Here is a 20,978-nt window from a genome sequence, read left to right as displayed (position 1 = left end):
TCATAACAGTTTGCTCTTCCTTTCTACTTTGGAACCTTTTGTCGCTGCTGTTGAGGAAACTGGGTCATTTGTACTGTGAACGCCCTGTGTGGTGGATTTGGTCCACTCCATCCTTGTGGAGTTGTGCAACGTGCTCCTTTATCCCCCAGATTTTCTCTAAACTAGTTGTTAGATCTTGGGCCTCCTTAGTCTCAGGTTCATCTTTTTTCAACAAGATTTGTTCCTGGCGGGTCCCGAGTCCTTCCCACTGAGTCACACGTGCCGACTGCCCCCACTGTTGTGATTTCACGATTGACCAGTGGGGTCGGGCGTTGGCCGCCTGATCCATCTATTAAAACCTTCTCCCAAGATGGGTTTTGAACAATTTTAGTTAACACCAACTGGAATCCTTAAACCTTTTCATTTAGAAGTTTTTGCTCTTCACTTAAAAAAAATATCTAATGCTAATAATGATTGCATTCTAATTCTCTTGAATATGGATTGAGAGACAAAGTTTACCCTTATGAGCCACATCGTATCTGGATAGATATGAAAAGCTTTTAAAAAATCTAGAAATTTATTCCCTCTTGCTAAAGAATATATACAGTAAGCCCCCCCCAAATTCGGAATGCCAATGGGATAAAGCATGTACGTCATCTGATTATTGTACTGCATAGTTTGAAATCCAGGAGCACGTATGCTGAAAGTTACATTATTTAGAATGAACTAAGATTAATTTGGTGCTTTCGCGTTGGGCCTCTGGTTTAGATGGACTTCCTTTCATCCTAGGTGGAGCTGAAGATTCGAAAGTGAAGGCAAATTTCTCTGATAGTAAAAGTGACCTCCTGCTTAGAGGCCATCCCACGAGACAGTCTGGGAGCCCTGACGGAGCTTGGAGTGAATGCAGAGTCGGTGAGCAGGCATCCCGACTGAGCCGTGTCCAGTGCGACATAACCGCCCCGTTCAAACAACGCTACCTGTGCTGACGTGGGACAGCCCCCGAGAAGCGTTGGGTGAAAAACATGAACGGAGGACAGCGGAACGGGATGAAATGTTCATTTTTCCTGGTTAAGTTACATGCATGTAAAAATACACGCCCCGCCTGTGCAAGCCCTGATTTGAACACCCACCCCACGTGCACGGGGGTCGCCTCTGGGGAGCGTGCTGGGGGTCTGCGGTGGGCAGGGCTGGCCCGCGCACTCTCTGCCTGAGTTAGTGAAGACAGCAAATAGTGAAATAAAGAAATCATTACTTAAAAAAAATCGATTCCTATGTTTTCTCGCACATCTGAGCTAGCATTCAGACAATTTCTAAGCCTGATGCAGATTTATAAGACATTTCTCAGCTACCATTTTCTTCCTACAAAAATGGCCAAAAATCTGTCCATAGAACACAGGATAAAAACAACAACTTGGGTCACCACGGAAGGTAAGCGAAGGGCCAAAATGTGAGAGATCAATACATAAAAAATGTGGGAGGACCTGTGGCCGCCATGTTGGCAACCTTCCTACAGGACACACTGGTGGTGACACCGAGGAGGGGGCAGGCTGGAAACCACAGGAGCCGTGGCCGGTGCGGGCCGGGTGACGGGAGGCTCGGAAGGAGAGGACCCCAGGGCTGGCTTTTGCCAAACGAGAGAAAACGTAAATGAGCTCGCTTACGCTTTGAGAATGATCTGGGAGGAAGCATTATTTCTGCTACTGTAAACGTGGGCAAGTTTTAAATGTTTTCTCTGGGGACATTTTCTTCTGGGATGCCCCAGTCTTCGTATGTGACCTTTGCGAGGTGCTTCAGGCCTGGAGCAGATTGCATTTCATGTCTCAAACTTACCTTCTGTCCCGGTGAACCTTTCTCACCATCGAAGCCAGGGGCACCCTGGGTTGAACAGAAAACAGAAGTGGTAACAGCTCAGAATATGCAGTGACATTTCCCGGAGGGCACAGTTATGGCGCCCGCCGTGGACTAAAGTAAAATACTTTGCTAAGCCAGTATCAAAACCATCTGAAGCCTCCTTTTCTTTCCTAGAGGAGATGGGTCATTTTAGGGACACTTTCATGGAACGCATCCTGTCCACCACTTAAAGAAATTTGGAGAAATCCATCAACGGTACAGTAAAAACAGTAAAGCCGGAAAGAGGCCTGCGCTCCACTGCTCTCAGGAGCCTTCGTTCTTACTTTTGGACATTGTAACACATGTCCTCTGAGTAGCTGTGGCCCCCAAGTGGTCACCACAAGGCCACTTTCTCTCTTCCTGGCTCTGCCACGTTTCCAGCTCACCTGGGGCTGGGCGTGGCCAGCTGACTGAGCTCTGGCCGATGGAGGGACGTCTGCCCGCGGGCCCAGGAGCGACAGGTGGCGGAGCTTCCTTGGGAGAAGACACCCCACTCCCACCCCTTCCACCCCACCAGGGGCATTTTTGTTGGACTCTTAGGGCCACAAGAAGTCAACTTCTTTGTTGGAACCAGCCAACATTTTTGTTACCACTGAGCAATTCAGCCTATACGAGAAGAAATGTGTTTGAGTTCTGCTCCTGCCCCCGGCCCAGGCGGAGGTGCACAGTATTAAAAACTGCAGTTAGTGGGTGACGATGGTGTGTCAGTCAATGCGGGCTCACGATCGTAGCCGACAGATCACGGAGGGGCAGGACGCTGACAGCAGGGGAAGCTTTGTGTCGGAGAGCAAAAGGATGTGCATGGAAAGTCTCTGTACTTCCGGGTCAACTTTGCTGTGGTCCTAAGCATACGGGATTAAGAGGTAGGAACTACTGTGTATAAAATAAGCTATAAGGATACATTGTACAACACAGGGAAACTAGCCAATATCTTATAATAACTCGAAGTGGAGTGGAACCTTTGAAAATTGGGCATCACTATACTGTAGATCTATAACATATGACATTGTATCAGTACATCAACTACACTTCAATAAAAAATTAAAGAAAAATAAAGTCTTTTAAAAAACCAGACAATACAAAGCAAACGGCTGGCGTAGAAGGCATGGTTTACCCGCACTCCTGAAAAGCCCATGATTCCTTCTTCTCCCTTCATGGAAATGCCCTAGGAGAGAACAGAGAGACCTGAGGGCGCCCAATTCACGCTCTGCCTGCTCAGGGGTCCATTCTTAGTGCCCCGACACTGGCCATCCTGCCCCTGTGTGTCGACTCCAGCTCTGCACACGGTGGAGCCCTAGGATGTCTGCAGTCGGCCTGGATGGCCATCAACCCAGGATGTCACCTGTCATCGTCACCTAGTAAGTGACAACCGGAGGACTGGGCATACGGGGCAGGCATGACCCAGATCAGGGAGGGCAGGGCGATGACACGGCTGGACCCCAGCAGGGAAGCCACCACCAAACCCACCCAGCCCCTCCATGGGGCTTCTTCTCTTTTAAAGGGTTTAGATTCATTTAAAGTTAAAGTGTTGATTAGCTGGTGTTGACTGGGGAATGAAGACATGCTGAAACTGTTTTCTGGAAAACAGCATAAAAAATGATCATACTTTCTGGCTGTAGACAAATGGATTGGAAACCAGAAGTTGCAGGTTGTTACAACCCAGACACAGTCTATCATTATGATGGGAACACCGAGAATTTGGGAACCACCAGTGAGAAGAAGCATCTTTATTCCTCGACTTACTTTTCTTCCTGGTTCCCCCTCACTTCCTTTTTCACCCTGTGAAGAATATGAAAGACAAGAAATGCTCATTAATTCGAGCACAGTAGTATTTAAAATTGATCAGGATTTATGATATGAGGTGAAAAGTATTTTATAAAACTGTAAATAATGAATATAAATGAATTGTAACAAATGACCCCTAACTTTTGCAGCTTTTCAACATTCAAGGGGAAAAACGTGCTATTTCTCCTGGATTTTCACAATACAGATGAAATTGTGTGTTATTTTTGGTATGACTGCAAGGCTGTCTCTCTTCTGCCCGTGACTTGCCTTTAGTGGCCTCAGTGGCAGAGGGTGCACGCCCAGGGGACAGCTCCTAATCATAACATTCATTTGAGTGAAAGATTATTAGGCGGGTCCTCTGACGACAAGGCTCATTGGGAACGTGTTGAAACCCTGAGCGAGAGAAGCTTTGGAAAGCAATGTCAGCTTTACGTGATGTAGTTTTCCCACTTCTCTTAGCCTAAAATGGGGAAAGAAATGTAGTGACCAGTTGGGTCCTTTCCCCCATCAGTCCTAGGCCAGCACCCAGGATTCCTGCAGGTCAAGACTGCCCCCTGCAGGCTGGCTGGGCCCAGCCCCAGAACCTACCCCCTCCTGGCTGTGGAAAATGAAGGAAATCTGATTCAGACGCTTGAGCATCTCAGCAGGGATCAAATCTGCTCTGGCCTCACTCCATCCTGGGCTCCTGTCCTGGAACTGGACAGAGGCTCTACCTTGCTGATGGTCAGGTCACCCCCAGGAGCCAAAGTCCCTGGATCCACCCTGACGGCTCTGTGGAGGCCCCCCTCCTGCCTGGTTGTCCAGGGACGTCCTGCTCTGAACTCAACTGGTCCATAACCGCCCCGTCTGGCCTCACATCAGCCACCTCCAGGCCACTTTCATCAACGGTCACGTCGCTCATAACAGCCGCAGCTGCCCAGACTGATTTCAAGCATGGCCGGGGTCCAGCCTGCACTCTCCTACCCGTGACTCGGCACCCACGCCCCACCTTGACAGATACTTGAGAGACAGGAACCATGTTCTACATTGGGGATCTTTACTTGGGTTCCCGTGACCTGTTACGGTGTGTCTCCCCCGGGGCTCCGCTCTGCAGCCCTGTGAGGTCAGTGTTCTAGCAGGTCCGTGCTTCGGGCGCAAGGGAACCTGAAGGCTTAGGGAGGGGGAGTGGTCTGTCTGAGTGAGTGAGTGGCAGAGAAGGGTGCTGATTTTTATTTAGACTCCGGGAGTACGCTTTTAATCAAACAAAACATGAACAGAAATTATGAGTCAGAAAACCGACTTTGATCCAAAAAGCCCACGATGGTGCTCCACGTCGGCAAAACCTACCTAAAAGTAGGTTTTATGTTGCCGGATACATTTGTTCAGATCGCTCCACATCCTGGCATTGAGCTGCGCTCCGACCACTAACTATGTCTATACTAGGGACTTAAGACAGACCTGAGATTTTTAAATGGATTCTCGTGCTGTTGCAAATTCATCCTTATTATTTACAGTGATGTACTGATACACTTGTGTGACTGTGATCAGTGCTTTCATGCATAGTTTGCCAATTTGGCGGTGAGGGCTTTTCCACTTTGAATGTGACTGTTTGAATAAGAGCAAAGAAAGTTACCTTTTTTTCTCCTCCTGTTTTTCGTTCAACTGGGAAAATACATCAAGTTTGCTGAAGTCCCTTTACCTTATACTGCTCTGGGAGGATCACGTCATTTTTGGGCCTCTCGACGTAACTGTTGTCTGGTGGAATCCCACCGGGTCCCTGCTGTCCCATGTCGCCCTGTGAATGGTTTAGCAAAGCAGCTGTCTTTACATTGAAAAGACACGACCAAGGTTGAATAAAAGCACAATCCCACCGCAAACTGCTGTTTTCATCTTTGCGTATTACTTACCACATGTACACCAATTTTATAGTGTTATAATCATAAGATAAAAATCATATATAGAATAAAATAATCGTAAGGTAAAATTATTTGATTGCTACTTGCATGAAGAATCACTTAGAGGGGACTTCCCTGGTGGCGCAGTGGTTAAGAATCCACCTGCCGATGCAGGGGACACGGGTTCAAGCCCTGGTCCGGGAAGATCCCACACGCCGCAGAGCAACTAAGCCCATGCGCCACAACTACTGAGCCTGTGCTCTAGAGCCTGCGAGCCACAACTACTGAAGCCCGCGTGCCTAGAGCCCGTGCACTGCAACAAGAGAAGCCACCGCAATGAGAAACCCACGCACCGCAACAAAGAGTAGCCCCCGCTCGCTGAGACTAGAGAAAGCCTGTGAACAGCAACGAAGACCCAACACAGCCAAAAATAAAGAAAGAAAGAAAGAAAAAAGAATCACTTAGAATTTATGCATACAAGCTGGTCACAACTTGGGGCTGCATTTGCTTCTGCGGAATTATCTACTTATGATGAATTTCTATACAAGGAAATTACTAGGTCTGGAGGCTAAGTATCTTGGTGTTTCCTGCTATGTGTTATGCTACTGCTGTCTAAGATTGGTACCAAGACATAAGAAATGCCTAAGAAATGAAAGACCAGTCCAGTTTCACCACTACTTCACCAGTTAAGGGTTTTTTTATATAATAAAGAGCAGCATCTTTAATAAACATAATATCTCAGGACTGCTTTAATTAGCTTTTTTATCATCATCAAGAAACGCTTTTGCATGTGATGCACAGGTGGTGAAACCTTCGATCTGTAACGTTACTGGACCACTATCCTTGTGTAGTATGCTGATTTCACCTCCAGGAATTAACACAAAAAGGAAGTTACTGCCTTTTCTTTTGCTATTTTCACATATAAACTATATAATACAGATTTGAGCTTAGATACCACAGAACGTGAACAGGAGCAAACTGAGATGATGCTATTGGCTGCAGAACGTGGCCCTTCACAGTATATTCTGAATGTCTGCTAATATTACAGCTAAAAAAATACCTAACATTGTTCATCTCCCCTTTACCTATGGGGGCCTTGATGTTATTATTACTATTTTATTATTTGTGGATTATAGACATTAACTTCATTCTCATTCTATCTAATGTGACTATTCTCCTTTCCACCCGATGATTTCTTCCCAGACTTTTCTTCTTTCTTCGTTATCTTACTATTGTCTTATATTCCATCATACAGGAGTTTCAATTTTTATGAATTTGGATCTTCCAATGTTTTTTTCTTGTGATTTTTTCCTATGGAATTCACATAAAGAAGAAAGTCTTTCCTTGTCACACCTGAGCAGTACGGGATTGCACTGAGTCTGCTGTTCAGTCAAAAAGCAAAATGGGAAGCAAAGTGAAAATGAGTGAAAAACGAGGCCAAGGGAACAAATCCGCTTGGCGGTGGGCACTCAGGTTCTGCAGTGAATGCAGTGGGTTGCGTTCTGCGAGGCTTTGCTTGTGGCCGTGGGTGCCCAGCTGAGCTTCTCACACACTTGATCTCAGGGGCTCCTCTCAAAGGCCACGACGCCTTTGAACCTTGGCACCGTGGGGAACTGCAAGAGTCCACGTGGCCTCCTTCCTGCCTTTGAGCCCAGCCCAAGCCGGCCACGTCCCCAGCCTGAGCTGGCCACGCCCCCTGGTCATCGAGCCGGCCACGCCCCCAGCCTGAGCTGGCCCCACGTTGTCTGCTGCTGTCTTCCTCAATCTCCTCTGGATGCCCCATTTCAGAGGACACCACAGGGAAATGCCTTTACTTTCTAGCTACTGAAGAGGGCTGAAGTTACGTGTGCGTCAGAGGTCCGGGGCTTCTACAGTCTTACTGATCCACAACCACCACTGGCGCCTGTTTCGTAACCTGACACTTTACAGTGATTGTTTCCTTTGCAAACGGTCTGTTTGCAGAGCACCTCAAGATAAGAGCATAAAACGAAGACATTAAAATGATCTGTCAATATTTCCTAATTCAATCTATTACGTTTCCTTTACCTTTTCTCCTTTTTCTCCGTAAAAACCAAGTCCTCTGTTGCCCTGAAAGATAAATGGCTTCTGTAAGTTTAAAGTCAATAATCACGGTGAAATAAAATTACTTTTTTTTTTTAGAAAAAGAAACCTATTATCTATGTATCTGCAACATTACTGGATAACTATCCTTGCGTAATAGTCTGGCTTCAGCTCCCAGGAACTAATTGATACAAAAGGAGAAGTAACGTCTTTTCTTTTGCTATTTCCACATATAAACTGCGTAATAAACATTTGAGTCCATTCCAGATATCACATAAAGTGAACAGGAGCAAATCGGGATGCTGTAGCAGCTACAGAAAGTGGCATCAGTTACAGACAGTGGCTTCTGAGCATTCACTACGATTAAACTTAAGTGACAAAAACTCCGCGGTTCATAAAAATGATAGTGTTTTAATACAGCCGTGCTTTTAAGAAATTTGTATTTTGTACTTTAAGCAAAACCTGAAAAATAGTGGAGTAAGAACAGTTATTCTGTCACCCTTGGGAACACTTTGCCATTTGCTTTTTGAAATATATTTTATTGTTCAAATCCTGCAGACCGGGAAGTTGCCTAGTATTGATTCCCTACTTGTGGTCCTGGGCTTTGACAGTCCAGGGCCCCTGCTAACTGCTTCTCTCTCCTTTAATCCTCTGCAGCACACGATGAGCTTGGGCATCACAGATGGGGAAGGTGTCATACCCTTGGACCAAAGCCTCACAGCGAACAAATGGTAGAGCTCAGATCTGATCCCAGGTCCTCCCGACTCTTAATCCCGCGTATACCGACTCTACAGGTTAGGGTCGCAGAGCGTTTCCTTGGGTTCTGGCCCCTCTGGACTCAGAGAGCAGCCATTTCCTGCCTTGGATCCCACATTTGAAGATGATGATTCATGCTCTCGTCTGCCTCAGACTTTCTCATTTTGGTTAAATAATCCTAATTTCACAGAAAGATTTCCTACCCTTTTACTGATCTTAGGGGATGGTGTTCTTGGGGTTTAGCCAAACTTTTCATCTTCCTTTTTGCTTAAGAAGCAAAGCTAGGCTGGCGACCTAGTAAGTATTTGACAGATTCATGGAGCTGCCGTGCGTGGGAGGGCTGACCGGACACGACGCCGTAAGTCAGTCCTCTGTTCTCTGATTCCCAGCAGCTCTGCTTCCTTCCCAGGGCCCCTACCCATTGAGACAGAGGATCCTGTGGGGGGGGGGGCTATCTGATCTGTCTCTGCACCACACTGTCCACCCCCCTCCGATGCCCAGAGAGTTTCTGCAAATAAAAACAAAGCCTTTAATTAATCTTTGCTTTTCCTTTGCTTCTTTCCCACCTGGCTGGGAGCTGAAATCAAAGCACAGAAACGCAGCCAGGCTAGATGAGAACACGATTTGCTCGGGACCCCGAGGTCCCCCTGCCTCACGAGCCGGAGTCCAAGTCACCAGGAAGTGACCGGGCGGAGGGTGAGGGCTGTTTGTGCTGCAGCCAAGTGGGGATCTGAGGCGACCTTGGGGCTCAGCCGCCGCGTCCTACATCCGCTTCTCTTGGCGCTGGGCCGTTCCCAGCCTGCTCCAGGCTGCCGGACAGTGGGGAGCCCGGTGGTGGGGACAGCAGCCCTAATGAGCTCCAGCCGCAGCTGGAAGCTGTGTCAGAGGTGATGGGAGCTGGGGGTGAGGTGGGGACAGCCAAGGTCCCCAGGCGGTCACAGAGATGGGGTTTCCGTGGGGCAGGCCTGGGAATGGGCAGGCTGGGAGATGTCCTTGGCCACATGCAGGCCACAGAATGGTTCTGAAAAGTTCGTAACGGTAGCCCAGTATTTCTGACTCACGTCGAGTTTAGACCAAATACTCCCCTCGCCAACCTCCTCCTGTTTGTCTTGGGCATTTATCTACCTTTCCCAGGTCACGCTAAACCCTAATTCTGTCACCAGGTTCCAACAAGCCACCTACTTTGCTGTGCTCCAGCCAGCTGACTCATCTTTCTCTGATGAAAACAGGATAGCGTTGGGCCTGAGCCTGGCTTGAAACTCACCAAACACAACCCTAGAAGCGGACATCACACTGCGGTACAACCTACCTGTATCCAGGTAAGAAGAGCGCCATCAGCTCCCTACACAACTTTGGTGGCATCTCGTCCCTTCTTGTAAATGAACGCACACGGATAAGCACGAGCTGTCCCTAATTGGTTCTAGTCTACGTTTCTAATCAAACATTCACCACCAGTTGGACTTTCATGTAGCCCCGGGAATGCTATGTGAGTTGCAAGCAACAAGCCATTCAATACATCCACTTAATGACTTCATGTGACCTTCCAGGTGCATCACGGGATTTAACCCTGGAGTTTATAACATTGTCTTAAAACCCTACAAAATGGTCCGCATCATGAGATAAACAGTACAGCTATCAACCAAGTAGTTACATGGTCAAGAAGGACATACACAAACACGTGAGGCCCCCCTCCCCTTTCCCTCACCATCCCCCCCCCCCACCAACTTACTGGCTGTCCTTTTGGTCCAGGGGGTCCAGGGGGTCCCTGCACAAATACAAAGAAATTTGGAAACTGTTTTCTTTATCCCAGGACCCAGATAACATCTGCTGGAAAGCTCTGGGAAAGCCACTCTCTGTATATTTAGAACACCGGGTAGTATATAGAGAGGTTTCTAACACATTTGTCTCGGCGGGGAGGCAGGGCTGGAGGGGAGAGGGCGGGGGTCAGGCCCAGTTCTCAGGATTTGCTGGCTGTCCACACTCAGCTGTTTCTGGTTTGCTTTTCTGAGTTCAGGCTTTTGACTTGACCCCTGTCCTACTCATGTTTGCTCTGATCCCTTTGCAAGGTCTCAGGCCCTGTCACTCCAGAGACGGCTTCTCCCGGCTTCCTCTGCGGTCCCCCACAGGGCACCATCCTGCACTTTCTGCTGGTGGGCCAGCAAATGTGCACAGACAGAATTAATTGACATCCAGGTCACTCTGCAGAGTTGAGAATCCGCCTGCCAACATCACCATATGTCTTTCTGCAAAGCGTTCAGCGTCAATACCACACTTAGGATACAAGTTTTAAAAATGCTTTAGAAGAGCAATTTGTGTTGAAGTACAAATAAGTGGACAGGGTAGGGGGCTGTGGGAGATTTTAATGGTTCATACAAAGACCCTGAGGCTGTCACCTCGGCTAGGGACCCAGTGGGTACAATCTGCTGTTTCACACTTCCCTGAACTGTGTGCGTAAAGCATGACACCCCCAAACCCTGTGGCACATGTGCTGTAAGCCGACAGCTGGGTGTGCCGGAGAGCAAAGAGCATCTTGTCACATAAGCCTCATCTCATCCCCTTCGGCCAGATCTCTCATAGCCACAGGGCTGCTTGGAAAAATGACTGTCATGACACCAGGGAACTGTGCTTTGTAGAAACATGATCAATTATTATTATCATCTTATTATCGACAATTAGAAGGGAATGAATGAGCGCTCCCACCCCCGACTGTTGGTGTGACCGCATCTTCCCAGACACATGCGTGTCCACTGTTTCTCAGTGTGTGTCGAGAAGCTGACACCGCAGCTGCCTCGATCTTGAGCAGTGGTTTCCTCTGAGAAGGGCTCTCTCCCCTGCAGTCAAAAGCGCTCTTTGAGTAATTTAAGGCCTGTTTGTTTATTAACAAAAAGTGAGGGGAAGGAGAGAGTCAGACACCTTGCAGGAACCAGTTCATCTTCTGGTCCTTTGCGCAGCGGGAAGGGCCTGAGGCGGCCAGGCCCTGGGACTCTCCTTCTCCCTCCCCTCCCCTCCTCGAAGCAGGTCCTGCTTCACCCAGGGATGTGTCCTGTTGCACTTTACTCTATTATTTGATTTGCAGGAGGAGGGGACACCTGTAGACCACCACTCAGGTGGGGCACAGGGGCCACTTTGTTAATTGGTGTCCAATGTCTCACCTATTATGATGGCTCTGCCCAGGTGCAGCGCACCTGCTCTAATGGCCATGCCAGGTGTGGCACCCCTGTTTCTAATGGCGATGCCAGGTGTGGTACACCTGCTCTAATGGCCATGCCAGGTGTGATGGCCCTGCTTCTAATGGCCATGTCCAGCAGAGCCCATTTCTTCCTTATCGACCTATTGGACTCTGGTCTGCTTTGCCAGGGATGACAGGCCCCCGTCAGCTGGTCAGGTGTGGTGCTGGGAGAGCTCGTGCGTGACTGCAAGGGCGCCCAGCCAGCACCAGGTCAAAATTTGACCTAGTTGGCAGTGATCTGATGACCACACATTTTGAGTTCTCATTCTTCAACCTTGGTGTCAGCAACGTGTACAAAGGACGACCTGTCTGGTCTTGGCGACCACAAGTATCAGGTTGTATCGTGAGGCTTTCACCAGCGTCTGCAGTTGAAGGAGCTGCATCTCTAGAGGATGCTTGACAACCTCAAGGGCGAGCACACGAGCCTGGTACTTACTGCTCTTCCTGGAGCGCCAACCGGACCCATCTGTCCCACAGGCCCAGGGCGGCCGGGAGGCCCCTAAGGACAGGCAACCAGAGAAGGCTGTTAGCAGAGGCCGACTGGGGCACGGAGTCCGGAGTTCTTCAACTTTCGCTTCGTCTCTTCTCTAATAAAAAGAACGCTTACCTGGAAACCGACCAGTCCGGGCACTCCAGCTTCCCCCTAAATGAGAAGAAATAGTTTTTAGAATTTTAGCTTTTAGGCATCTGTAGGTTTAGTGACATTGTATTGCAATGTTGAAAATAAGTATATAAAGTGTATCTGCCGTCTCAGGACTTGGTGATGTTCATCACCCAGATATCTGGGGTGTTGCGAATGGGGGACGAGTGTGCCCACAGTTACTGTAAGGTTGAAAACAGCCTGGAGGGCAGTAAGAGAATTTCAAATCAGTTGTGATTCTGGGCTAGTCCATCCCTCTCTGCATCCCTCCACTCCAGAGTTCACTTGGAAATGAACTTTGTTAATCGCGAATTTAAGCTGTGGTTCTCGCTCACGCCCCACCTCTACCGACTTACCCTGTATCTGTCGCGGTCCTCACTAGACAGAGCGTAGGGCTCGCCTTTCTGCCCTTTGGGTCCTTGGGGCCCCTAAATTAGCACATATATCATAGGAAGAAAAACGAAGAAAACAGTCCATTAGCATTCAGCGCAACAACTGTTATTTGGATGATCACGTGTTGCCTTTTTTTTTTTTTGGAGATACACCGCTCCGCGGCACGTGGGATCCTCCCGGACCGGGGCACGAACCCGTGTCCCCTGCATCGGCAGGCGGACTCTCAACCACTGCGCCACCTGGGAAGCCCCTACATGTTGCCTTTTATAGGCAATGTCTAGCTCTTCTCACGGCCAATTCCGGTTATTCTGAACACCAATCTCTACCTTAACCACAAGGGTGAGAGTTTTACTTTCATTTTTACCCAATAGCATCTTTCTTGCAGTTAAAATGGAAATACTTTATAGGATTTAAATTATTTTCAGAAACCCACGTGAAGTTTCAGTAAACAAATCCTTTCCTCTACCACCCTGTTCCTTTTCTTTGTAAAAATACTATTCTGTGTCTTCTTTGGCATTTATGTACTAAAATATCAACACATTCACGCTGAAGCACCATTTGTGGGAGAGATACTGGGTCATCCTTTAAAAATGGAATTGTGTCAAATATACACGATGCGTGAGTACGTACATACGCATATACACGTGTTTTAACACCTACATATAAAATCAATATTTCAAAGTGATGGCTATGTTTATTGGTAATGAAAGCTATGATATTAGAATAGAATAGAATGCAATGTAGCTTATGGAAAAGTTTAATCACATGAAAAACCAGCAGCCAGTGGAGGAAGTGGAAGGCGGTGGTGTGAGCGGGACCAGAAATCCAGCAGCCTCGGCGAAACGCAACGAAGGGTGTTATGGCTGCCCTGCCCTCACCTAAAAATGTTGTTTTTAAATAAAAAGTTTTGCCAAAAAATGTTAGTTTAACCCTGAATTTGCAATATACTGGTGGTAAAAAGGTAGCAATAGAATGCCGAAAAATATTTCAAGATTCTTTGCAAAGGCCCTAGAAATTAAATGAAGCCACGAAATAGATCATTATATGGAAGTTCTTCCATTACGAAAAATAAAGTCTATCTTGTATATCCCGGAGAACATCATTGTTCTTTCACGTCACAAAGGATGTTAGAATCTAATAATGATGATGACTAATAGAGAATTTTGTCAAGATTTAAGCTTTTTAAAATTTTAGTTCCACGATTCCACTATGATTCACTGTTATTTGAATCGGAGCACGGGAGGAAAGGAAGAAACACTTAGGAGGCTGCAGGAGTGAACCACATAAGCCAAACCCATTACTTTCTACCTAAGGCTTAAAGAATGAATTGTGGGCTTCCCTGGTGGCGCAGTGCTTGAGAGTCCGCCTGCCGATGCAGGGGACATGGGTTCGTGCCCCGGTCCGGGAGGATCCCACATGCCGGGAGCGGCTGGGCCCGTGAGCCATGGCCGCTGACCCTGCGTGTCCGGAGCCTGTGCTCCGCAATGCGAGAGGCCACAACAGTGAGAGGCCCGCGTACCGCAAAAAAAAAAAAAAAAAAAAAAAGAATGAATGGGAACATGGAGTTATGTGAATGCAGGAACAGCACGCCTAGGTATCCTCAAGCCAACCTCAGCAGGGGAGCTGTGCTTTACCCTGACTGCTAACCACGAGTGGGGAGCCACGGCTTCCCGGGGTGTAAAGGCAGGCCTGGCATGTGCTCCCGCCTCCCATCACTGTCCTGGGAGCAGAAGGCAGCTCACCCTCTTCAGAGAGCTTTGCTAAGACAACTTCTCAAAGGCATCCTCTGCAGGGCCTCCTGAAAGCAAGACCTTTCACGCATTTCCACCACACAGATTCCAGAGCCGACCCGTGGAATAGCCCAAGCGGTTCCCATACTCACACGGGGGCCGAGGAAGCCGCCAGGGCCGCTGGGTCCCGGGTAGCCTGCGTCACCCACTGTCCCGTTGCAGCCGTCGTAGCCAGGCGGTCCTCTGGGCCCGCCCTGGCCAGGATGTCCCTGGAAACAGAGAAGCGAGTGAGTCCTCAGCCCGCAGGGGTCTAGTTTTCATGTAACTGTGATAAAACAGCTTAAAATCTTCTCAGAAGAGATGTCCCTGGCATGAATCCAAGCGCCAAGACAACTCAAAATGAACCAATGAATGAATGAAAAACTAAGTCATCAAGGGCACTCAGGTGTCCTAAGCGGCAGAGGGGCCTGCACAACACAGTTCTGTTTCCCACGGGGTTTGGTAAGATGTCAACCGTCTTGGGGTTTCTGCTGCTTTGCTTCCTTGGGCGACAGGGAGGGCTGTTTTAGCAGGAACAGAAAAGGGTAGGTTGGAAAATTCTAGAAAACACTCTAGAAGCAGATGCTGCTCGGGGATAGCAAGGGTCAGCTGTGCCCAACCGAATTCTAGATGGAGCTGTACAGACCCACGTCTTAAACGGGTGAGAGTCACACCTGCAGAGGGATCTCATCAGTGACTTAGCGGCAGGTAGAAGAGCTGATTTCCTTACTGACTTTCTTCAATAAGTCAATTGACTTATTGTCGTCTTCAGGAACAGGACTTTTTAGATTTTAAACACGAATAGAAAGCAAGTCAGGTGTTCTGGGATGCCGGGTGGGGGAAGGAAGGCAATGCGATCACATGTGTCTTTCATGTAACTCGGGGGTCAGGCTAGGTCTCTGGGCGTCTCAACCGCGTGAATCTGGTTCTGGAGACATGGAGGGGTCAGGTTAATAATCTACAGTTTATGGACTATGAGACCAGAGCCTGTTTTGCTGTTTCTTTACACGATAGATGTTTAGATATATGATTTCTTATTGTACAATTTCTTTAAAATTTTGGTTTTCTTGATAATAGACCAAATATATATTCCAGAGTGATTTTTGAGGCCAGTGGGCTGTCTTTTAGGTTCACCTTGAGAAATTTGGAAAGTTTCAAAGGAAACGAACAAGCCCTACACAGAGTGCCTGTACCCTGAATGATATTAAGAAATACAATAAGAGAAACAGAATTTTTCTTTTGTTTGCACATTTCTTTGCTTCCGATGTTCAGAGCCATTGCTTTCACTGGTGCCGTCAGATAAGAGATCCAGTAGGCTTTTCAGTCAACCCTCTGGTGGGTCAGAGAAACCCTGACTGTCCCTGTAAATCACGAGACACAATCTCTCTGGTATTGGAGAGCCAGCAGCGTTTTGGTCTTCGATGTAAAGGCCTCGTTTTAGGGGCCTCTAGAAGCTGACCCTCAAATTCAGAAACCAAGCTCTGCAGGTGTTCTCCTCATGACGGTTAGGATTCCGTGATGCCTTCATTAAAACGTACCACTGAGTCCCTTACTCTCCTCCTGAATGACCCGTCTGCTGTTGGTCTTTCTGACACGCTTAGAATCGATCTAAGTCATTTGAAATTGCATGCCAACCTGGTCTTAGTTTGAAATTGTCCTTCAAAGAAAAATTTCAATTCTGTTGAGCTAAATGTCCCTCTTGTGTTCAACATCTAATTAGGTCCATTTCTGTATGATACAATTCTTAGATTTACTGCACATCACTTTCTATATTCAACTTCTAAACAGCTAAAACTGTCAGGTCCTTCAAACTCTGCGTCCATTAGGTGCTTACATACCGAAAGTGGCATTTACATTAACTTACTGTGGGGCATCTATCAGACTTCGGCAGTTAAAGAGACTGTTTTTAGCAGCGCTGACATTCTGTAGAAAATGACCCGTTATCTGTACACCATGATCACCCCTCTGTATGATGACTATTTCCTCCCTAATTTGCGAAATATTTGCTTCTGATATTAAATGAGTATGAAGTGGAAAAACGAATGAAAACACGATACAGATCAGTTACACTATTTTCCCATAATGTCACTCCATCTAAAGCTCGGACTTCTGCTTCCAGAAGAGACCACACTGAGGAACGATCCAAAGAGTCCAAAAAAGTAGGTTAAAAACGGGCGATTTCCTTTGAGGCAGTTGGTAGGGAAATACTTTTGTTATTTGTTTAACCCTTGAAATCTGCGGATTCTTCAACTCTGCCAATTTCTCAAGATTCTGACTCATGTGAGAGTTATTTCCTGATTTGCTCACAGCTGTGTGTTGTCACTGATGTGTCTGTTCGAGGCCTCACTGAGGTGACACAGAGGATCACCAGCCATGTAGGTCTCACGTCTTGGCAAGTGTGGCTTCCTTTCCTTAGCTCTGCCTTCTGCTGCAAAAGCCTCCTTGAGGGTGGAGCTAAAGATCTGAAGGAAAAGCAGGAATCCCCTGTGACTGCTGTCCACTCATGCCCTCTCCCTTTTCTCCTGCGATGGAGCAGGCCCACTTGTGTAGCCTGGGGGGTTGAGGATTCTCTCCCTCTGTGTGTGTGTGTGTGTGTGCGTGCACGCACACATAAGTGTACAGGCACGGTGATAGACAACATGTGTGTAGGGTAAGGGGGCAGACGTCTGCGTGTGTGTGAAGTTCCAGTGGCAGATGTCCTTAAACTTCAGCGGTTAGAGGGATGGAGCAGGTCTAAAAGTGCGATAAACACATTTATCCCGGAGGCTGGGATCTGCAGGAAGCTGGCCCTGGGAAATCTGCTCCTGGGTCCCGTGAAGAAGGCTGTGAGTCAGGCTGCTTTGTTTATTTTCTTATGCCACAAGAAGTAAAGTAAACTAGGTTAGAAAAACACATTTGATTGCCTTTTGAGATTTTCTCATGGACAAAGCATGCCTTTCGTCTTCTCATTTATGTGCGGTAACTACCAAGCACAAGCTTGAGGACAGCCCCGCTCTTGGCTGGACTACTTTATATTCAGGTGGTTCTGGAGTTCAAACAAAATGTTCAGACTGGCTTTTTATAGCACATCTGTGCAACACTGCAGCTTTTTACTACAAAACAGTGTCCAGTTTTAGCAAAGTAGCCTCAATTCTGAAGCCAAGTCCAGAAGGACGTTTACAAAGCAAACAATCTGTCCAATATTTGACTGGATTCCACGAGAAAAAAATACGCACATGTAGCCCCGTAAGTTTTTTGTTATAAACAAGAAAGGGGGACTAGTGAGACATGTGTCTGTAAGTCATAAACGTATTGTTTTGCATGTGTACAGTGTTTTAAAATTCTAATCTTATGAAAAACTTACGGGAATTCCGTCGGCACCAGGAAATCCAGAAACGCCTCTGGCTCCCTGTAAAGAAGGCAAACAGACTTAACGATGGCCAAGACGCCTCCACCCTTCAAACAGCGAGAGAAATACTGACAGTTACTGTACGTACCACGTCTCCCTTCGGTCCTGTGATGCCGGGAGCCCCCCTATCACCCTTGTCACCTTTGCGGCCTTGCAGTCCTGGGAACCCTTGTAAGCCGGGGGGCCCGGTGTATCCCTGTGGGCCCACTGGCCCTGGCTGGCCCTGTAGAAACAACACACGTTCAGTTTCCACAATTCATAACCATGCATGAGCATTTTCAACCATGTTGCTTTCGAAGCTACGCTCTTCATTCTTAAAGAGCTATAATCTTCAGAGAACATTACGTGTAAACCACCACCTTCTGCCATGAGAACCACAAAGCGATTCCCGGCTAACAGAGAAACCATAGAGTTCAAAGGGAAAAACATTAAATGTGAGGGAAAAATGATCCTAAATTACTACAGTGATGTTATGGTGAAATGCTAATATTGGGCTGGGATGAAAGAATAAACTTACTTGGCTTTTAAAAAAAGTCCTTTCAGTATGAAAGAGAGTGCCAATCAAATTTCTAAGAGTTTCTCTCCAGCTCAGTATAATGCGTCCAATAGGTACGGACATGGAGCTGGCATCCAGCTATCAAAGTGGTCCCTGAATGTTTATGTGATTAGAGAATCTCTCCTTCTGTTCACACACACACAGAGTGTGCGTGCATGCACGCACAGAGAGAAAAAGAAAAGGTTTCTGAAATATATAAAATGTACGTCCGTATCCATCAGGGTGGCTATTATTCTAAAAAAAGAAAAGACAAAATTACATGTTGGCCAGGATGTGGAGAAATTGGAACCCTTGTGCTCTGCTGGCGGGAATGTAAGTGGTGTGGTCATTGTGGAAAAGAGCAGGGTGGTTCCTCAAAAAATTAAACAGAGAATTACCTTGTGACCCAGCAATTCCGCTTCTGGGATAACACTCAAAAGAATCGACAGCAAAGACTTGAACAGGTCTCTCTACACCCATGTTCACTGCAGCATTTCCCACAATTGCCAAAAGGTGGAAGCACAGTATCCACTGACGGATGATGGATAAACACAATGTGCTCTATCCACACAATGGACCATAATTCCCTTTAAAAAGGAGGGAGGGCTTCCCTGGTGGCGCAGTGGTTGAGAGTCCGCCTGCCGATACAGGGGACACGGGTTCGTGCCCCGGTCCGGGAGGATCCCACATGCCGCGGAGCGGCTGGGCCCGTGAGCCATGGCCGCTGAGCCTGCGCGTCCGGAGCCTGTGCTCCGCAAGGGGAGAAGCCCCAACAGTGAGAGGCCCACGTACCGCAAAAAAAAAAAAAAAAAAAAAAAAAAAAATGGAGGGAAATTCTGACACAGGCTACAACACGGATGAACCCTGAGGACATTACACTGAGTGAAATGAGCCACAAAGGGACAAATCCTGTCTGATTCCACCAACATGAGGTCCCTAGAGGAGTCACATTCATAGAGAAGAAAGTACAGTACAGGCGACTAGGGGCTGGGGGAGGGGAAAGGGCAGTTAGAGTTTTATCGGGACAGAGTTTCAGTTTTGAAAGATGAAAAGTTCTGGAGACGATGGTGATAATGTTTGCACCAAATGTGAACACGCTTAATGCCATCAAACTGTACAAAAATGATTAAGATGGTAAATTTTATGTGACGCGTGTTTTGCCACAATCAAAATAAAAAGATTAAAAAGGGGGATCTAGCTCTCTTATTATTGGAACTAATTGATGCATTAGTTCTAGATTAATATTTTTTGTTAAATTAATTGACTTTATTTTTTTAGAGCAGTTTTAGGTTTACAGAAAAATTAAGCAGACACGGCAGAGTTCCCAAGTACCCCTCTGCTCCTCCAACTGCCCCCCACTCCCTCACAGTTTCCTCTATCCTTGACAACTTGCATTCGTGTGGTGAATTGATCACAACTGATGAACCAATGTTATGAACTGAAGTCCAAGATTCGTAATCGGGTACAAGTTTTGTATTGTACATTTTATGGGTTTTGATGACAGTATAATGGTGTGTATCCAACACAACAGTATCATAAAGAACAGTTTCACGACCATAAAAATCTCCTGTGCTTATGCAATACTGTTATATTTTAATGAACCTCCCAGGTTAGCCCCAATTTAAGAAAAATCCCCAACCAACTGACTCTGGCTTGACTCCTCCTTAAATGCGCGGGTGCTGTTTATTCATCACACAGAGCCCTTCTCTGCCAAGGCCCATCTGCTCTCACACTTCAAATTCTGGTCTTGCCTTTAGATTAAGGGGCTTCTGAGTCGGTATTTCTAGTCTTCTCTTTCATTGCCTGTAAAGAACCTTTCTTATATAAACTGTGCAGCTAAGACGTTTGTCTATCTTCGCAGAATGTTTATAATCTGTGCTTAACGTCACACACCACTGACAGAAAGTGAGTAATTTCAGATGCGGCACGAGGTGCGGCCTTCATGTCACAGACAGAATCGGAGGGAAGCGCGTGGGGAGACCCTGCTGCCCCTCCCTTTAGATGTTGGACCCCAGGCATGAAGGGAGCAGTAAAGAGGTGTCTTCGGGGTGGAGGATACAGATGGAGGTTACGATCCCGCTAGATGGCTTAGACCTGCCCCAAAGCTTGGGCCCCCGGCCTCCTCAGACAAAGGGGAGACTGGGGCTCCCTCAGGGCCAGGTCAGCGTTTTAGGGATGGTAGATTCTCTGCTCTCCCCGCACGAGTTCCAGAGAGGCCAGTCCGTGCAGAAACCAGCAGATGCTCCCCTGGGGTAGCCTGACCACACGCATCGTGTGTCACGGCAAGGCCAGCGTATTTGAATCTTTGGAGAACGTGAAAAAAGTGGTTAGGAGGATTGTGGTACAAGACGGGTAGCCCTGACCTCGGACACATGACATCCCAGGCTCATCCTTTTCTAAGGTCTTGGCATGATACATTTGTTGGAAGTTTGGGGACAAACATGCTTTTTTTTTTTTTTTGCGGTACGCGGGCCTCTCACTGTTGTGGCCTCTCCCGTCGCGGAGCACATGCTCCGGACGCACAGGCCCAGAGGCCATAGCTCACGGGCCCAGCCGCTCCGCAGCATGTGGGATCTTCCCGGGCCGGGACACGAACCCGCGTCCCCTGCATCGGCAGGCAGACTCTCAACCACTGCGCCACCAGGGAAGCCCCGATTCAGATTTTTATGGCTCTTCCTC

General features: G+C 47.5%; 1 protein-coding gene across 2 annotated transcripts in view; it reads right to left on the bottom strand.

The window, feature by feature from the left end:
* Positions 1-20,978, bottom strand: part of COL4A2 (collagen type IV alpha 2 chain) — a 178,544-nt gene that overhangs the window by 44,924 nt on the left and 112,642 nt on the right. For both annotated transcript variants that reach the window (XM_082859482.1, XM_082859481.1), the window contains exons 5-16: positions 17,853-17,987; positions 17,720-17,764; positions 14,490-14,606; positions 12,571-12,642; positions 12,182-12,217; positions 12,011-12,073; positions 10,075-10,110; positions 7,575-7,616; positions 5,333-5,428; positions 3,613-3,648; positions 2,984-3,034; positions 1,810-1,854 (exon numbers count right to left, since the gene is read on the bottom strand). In XM_082859482.1, the coding sequence (XP_082715608.1) occupies positions 1,810-1,854; positions 2,984-3,034; positions 3,613-3,648; positions 5,333-5,428; positions 7,575-7,616; positions 10,075-10,110; positions 12,011-12,073; positions 12,182-12,217; positions 12,571-12,642; positions 14,490-14,606; positions 17,720-17,764; positions 17,853-17,987 (774 nt within the window). The remainder of the gene's footprint in view (positions 1-1,809; positions 1,855-2,983; positions 3,035-3,612; positions 3,649-5,332; positions 5,429-7,574; positions 7,617-10,074; positions 10,111-12,010; positions 12,074-12,181; positions 12,218-12,570; positions 12,643-14,489; positions 14,607-17,719; positions 17,765-17,852; positions 17,988-20,978) is intronic.

The sequence above is a fragment of the Leucopleurus acutus genome (assembly GCF_964270905.1).
Source record: "Leucopleurus acutus genome assembly, chromosome: 18".
Classification (NCBI taxonomy): domain Eukaryota; kingdom Metazoa; phylum Chordata; class Mammalia; order Artiodactyla; family Delphinidae; genus Leucopleurus; species Leucopleurus acutus.
This window is presented reverse-complemented; position numbering and strand designations above follow the sequence as displayed.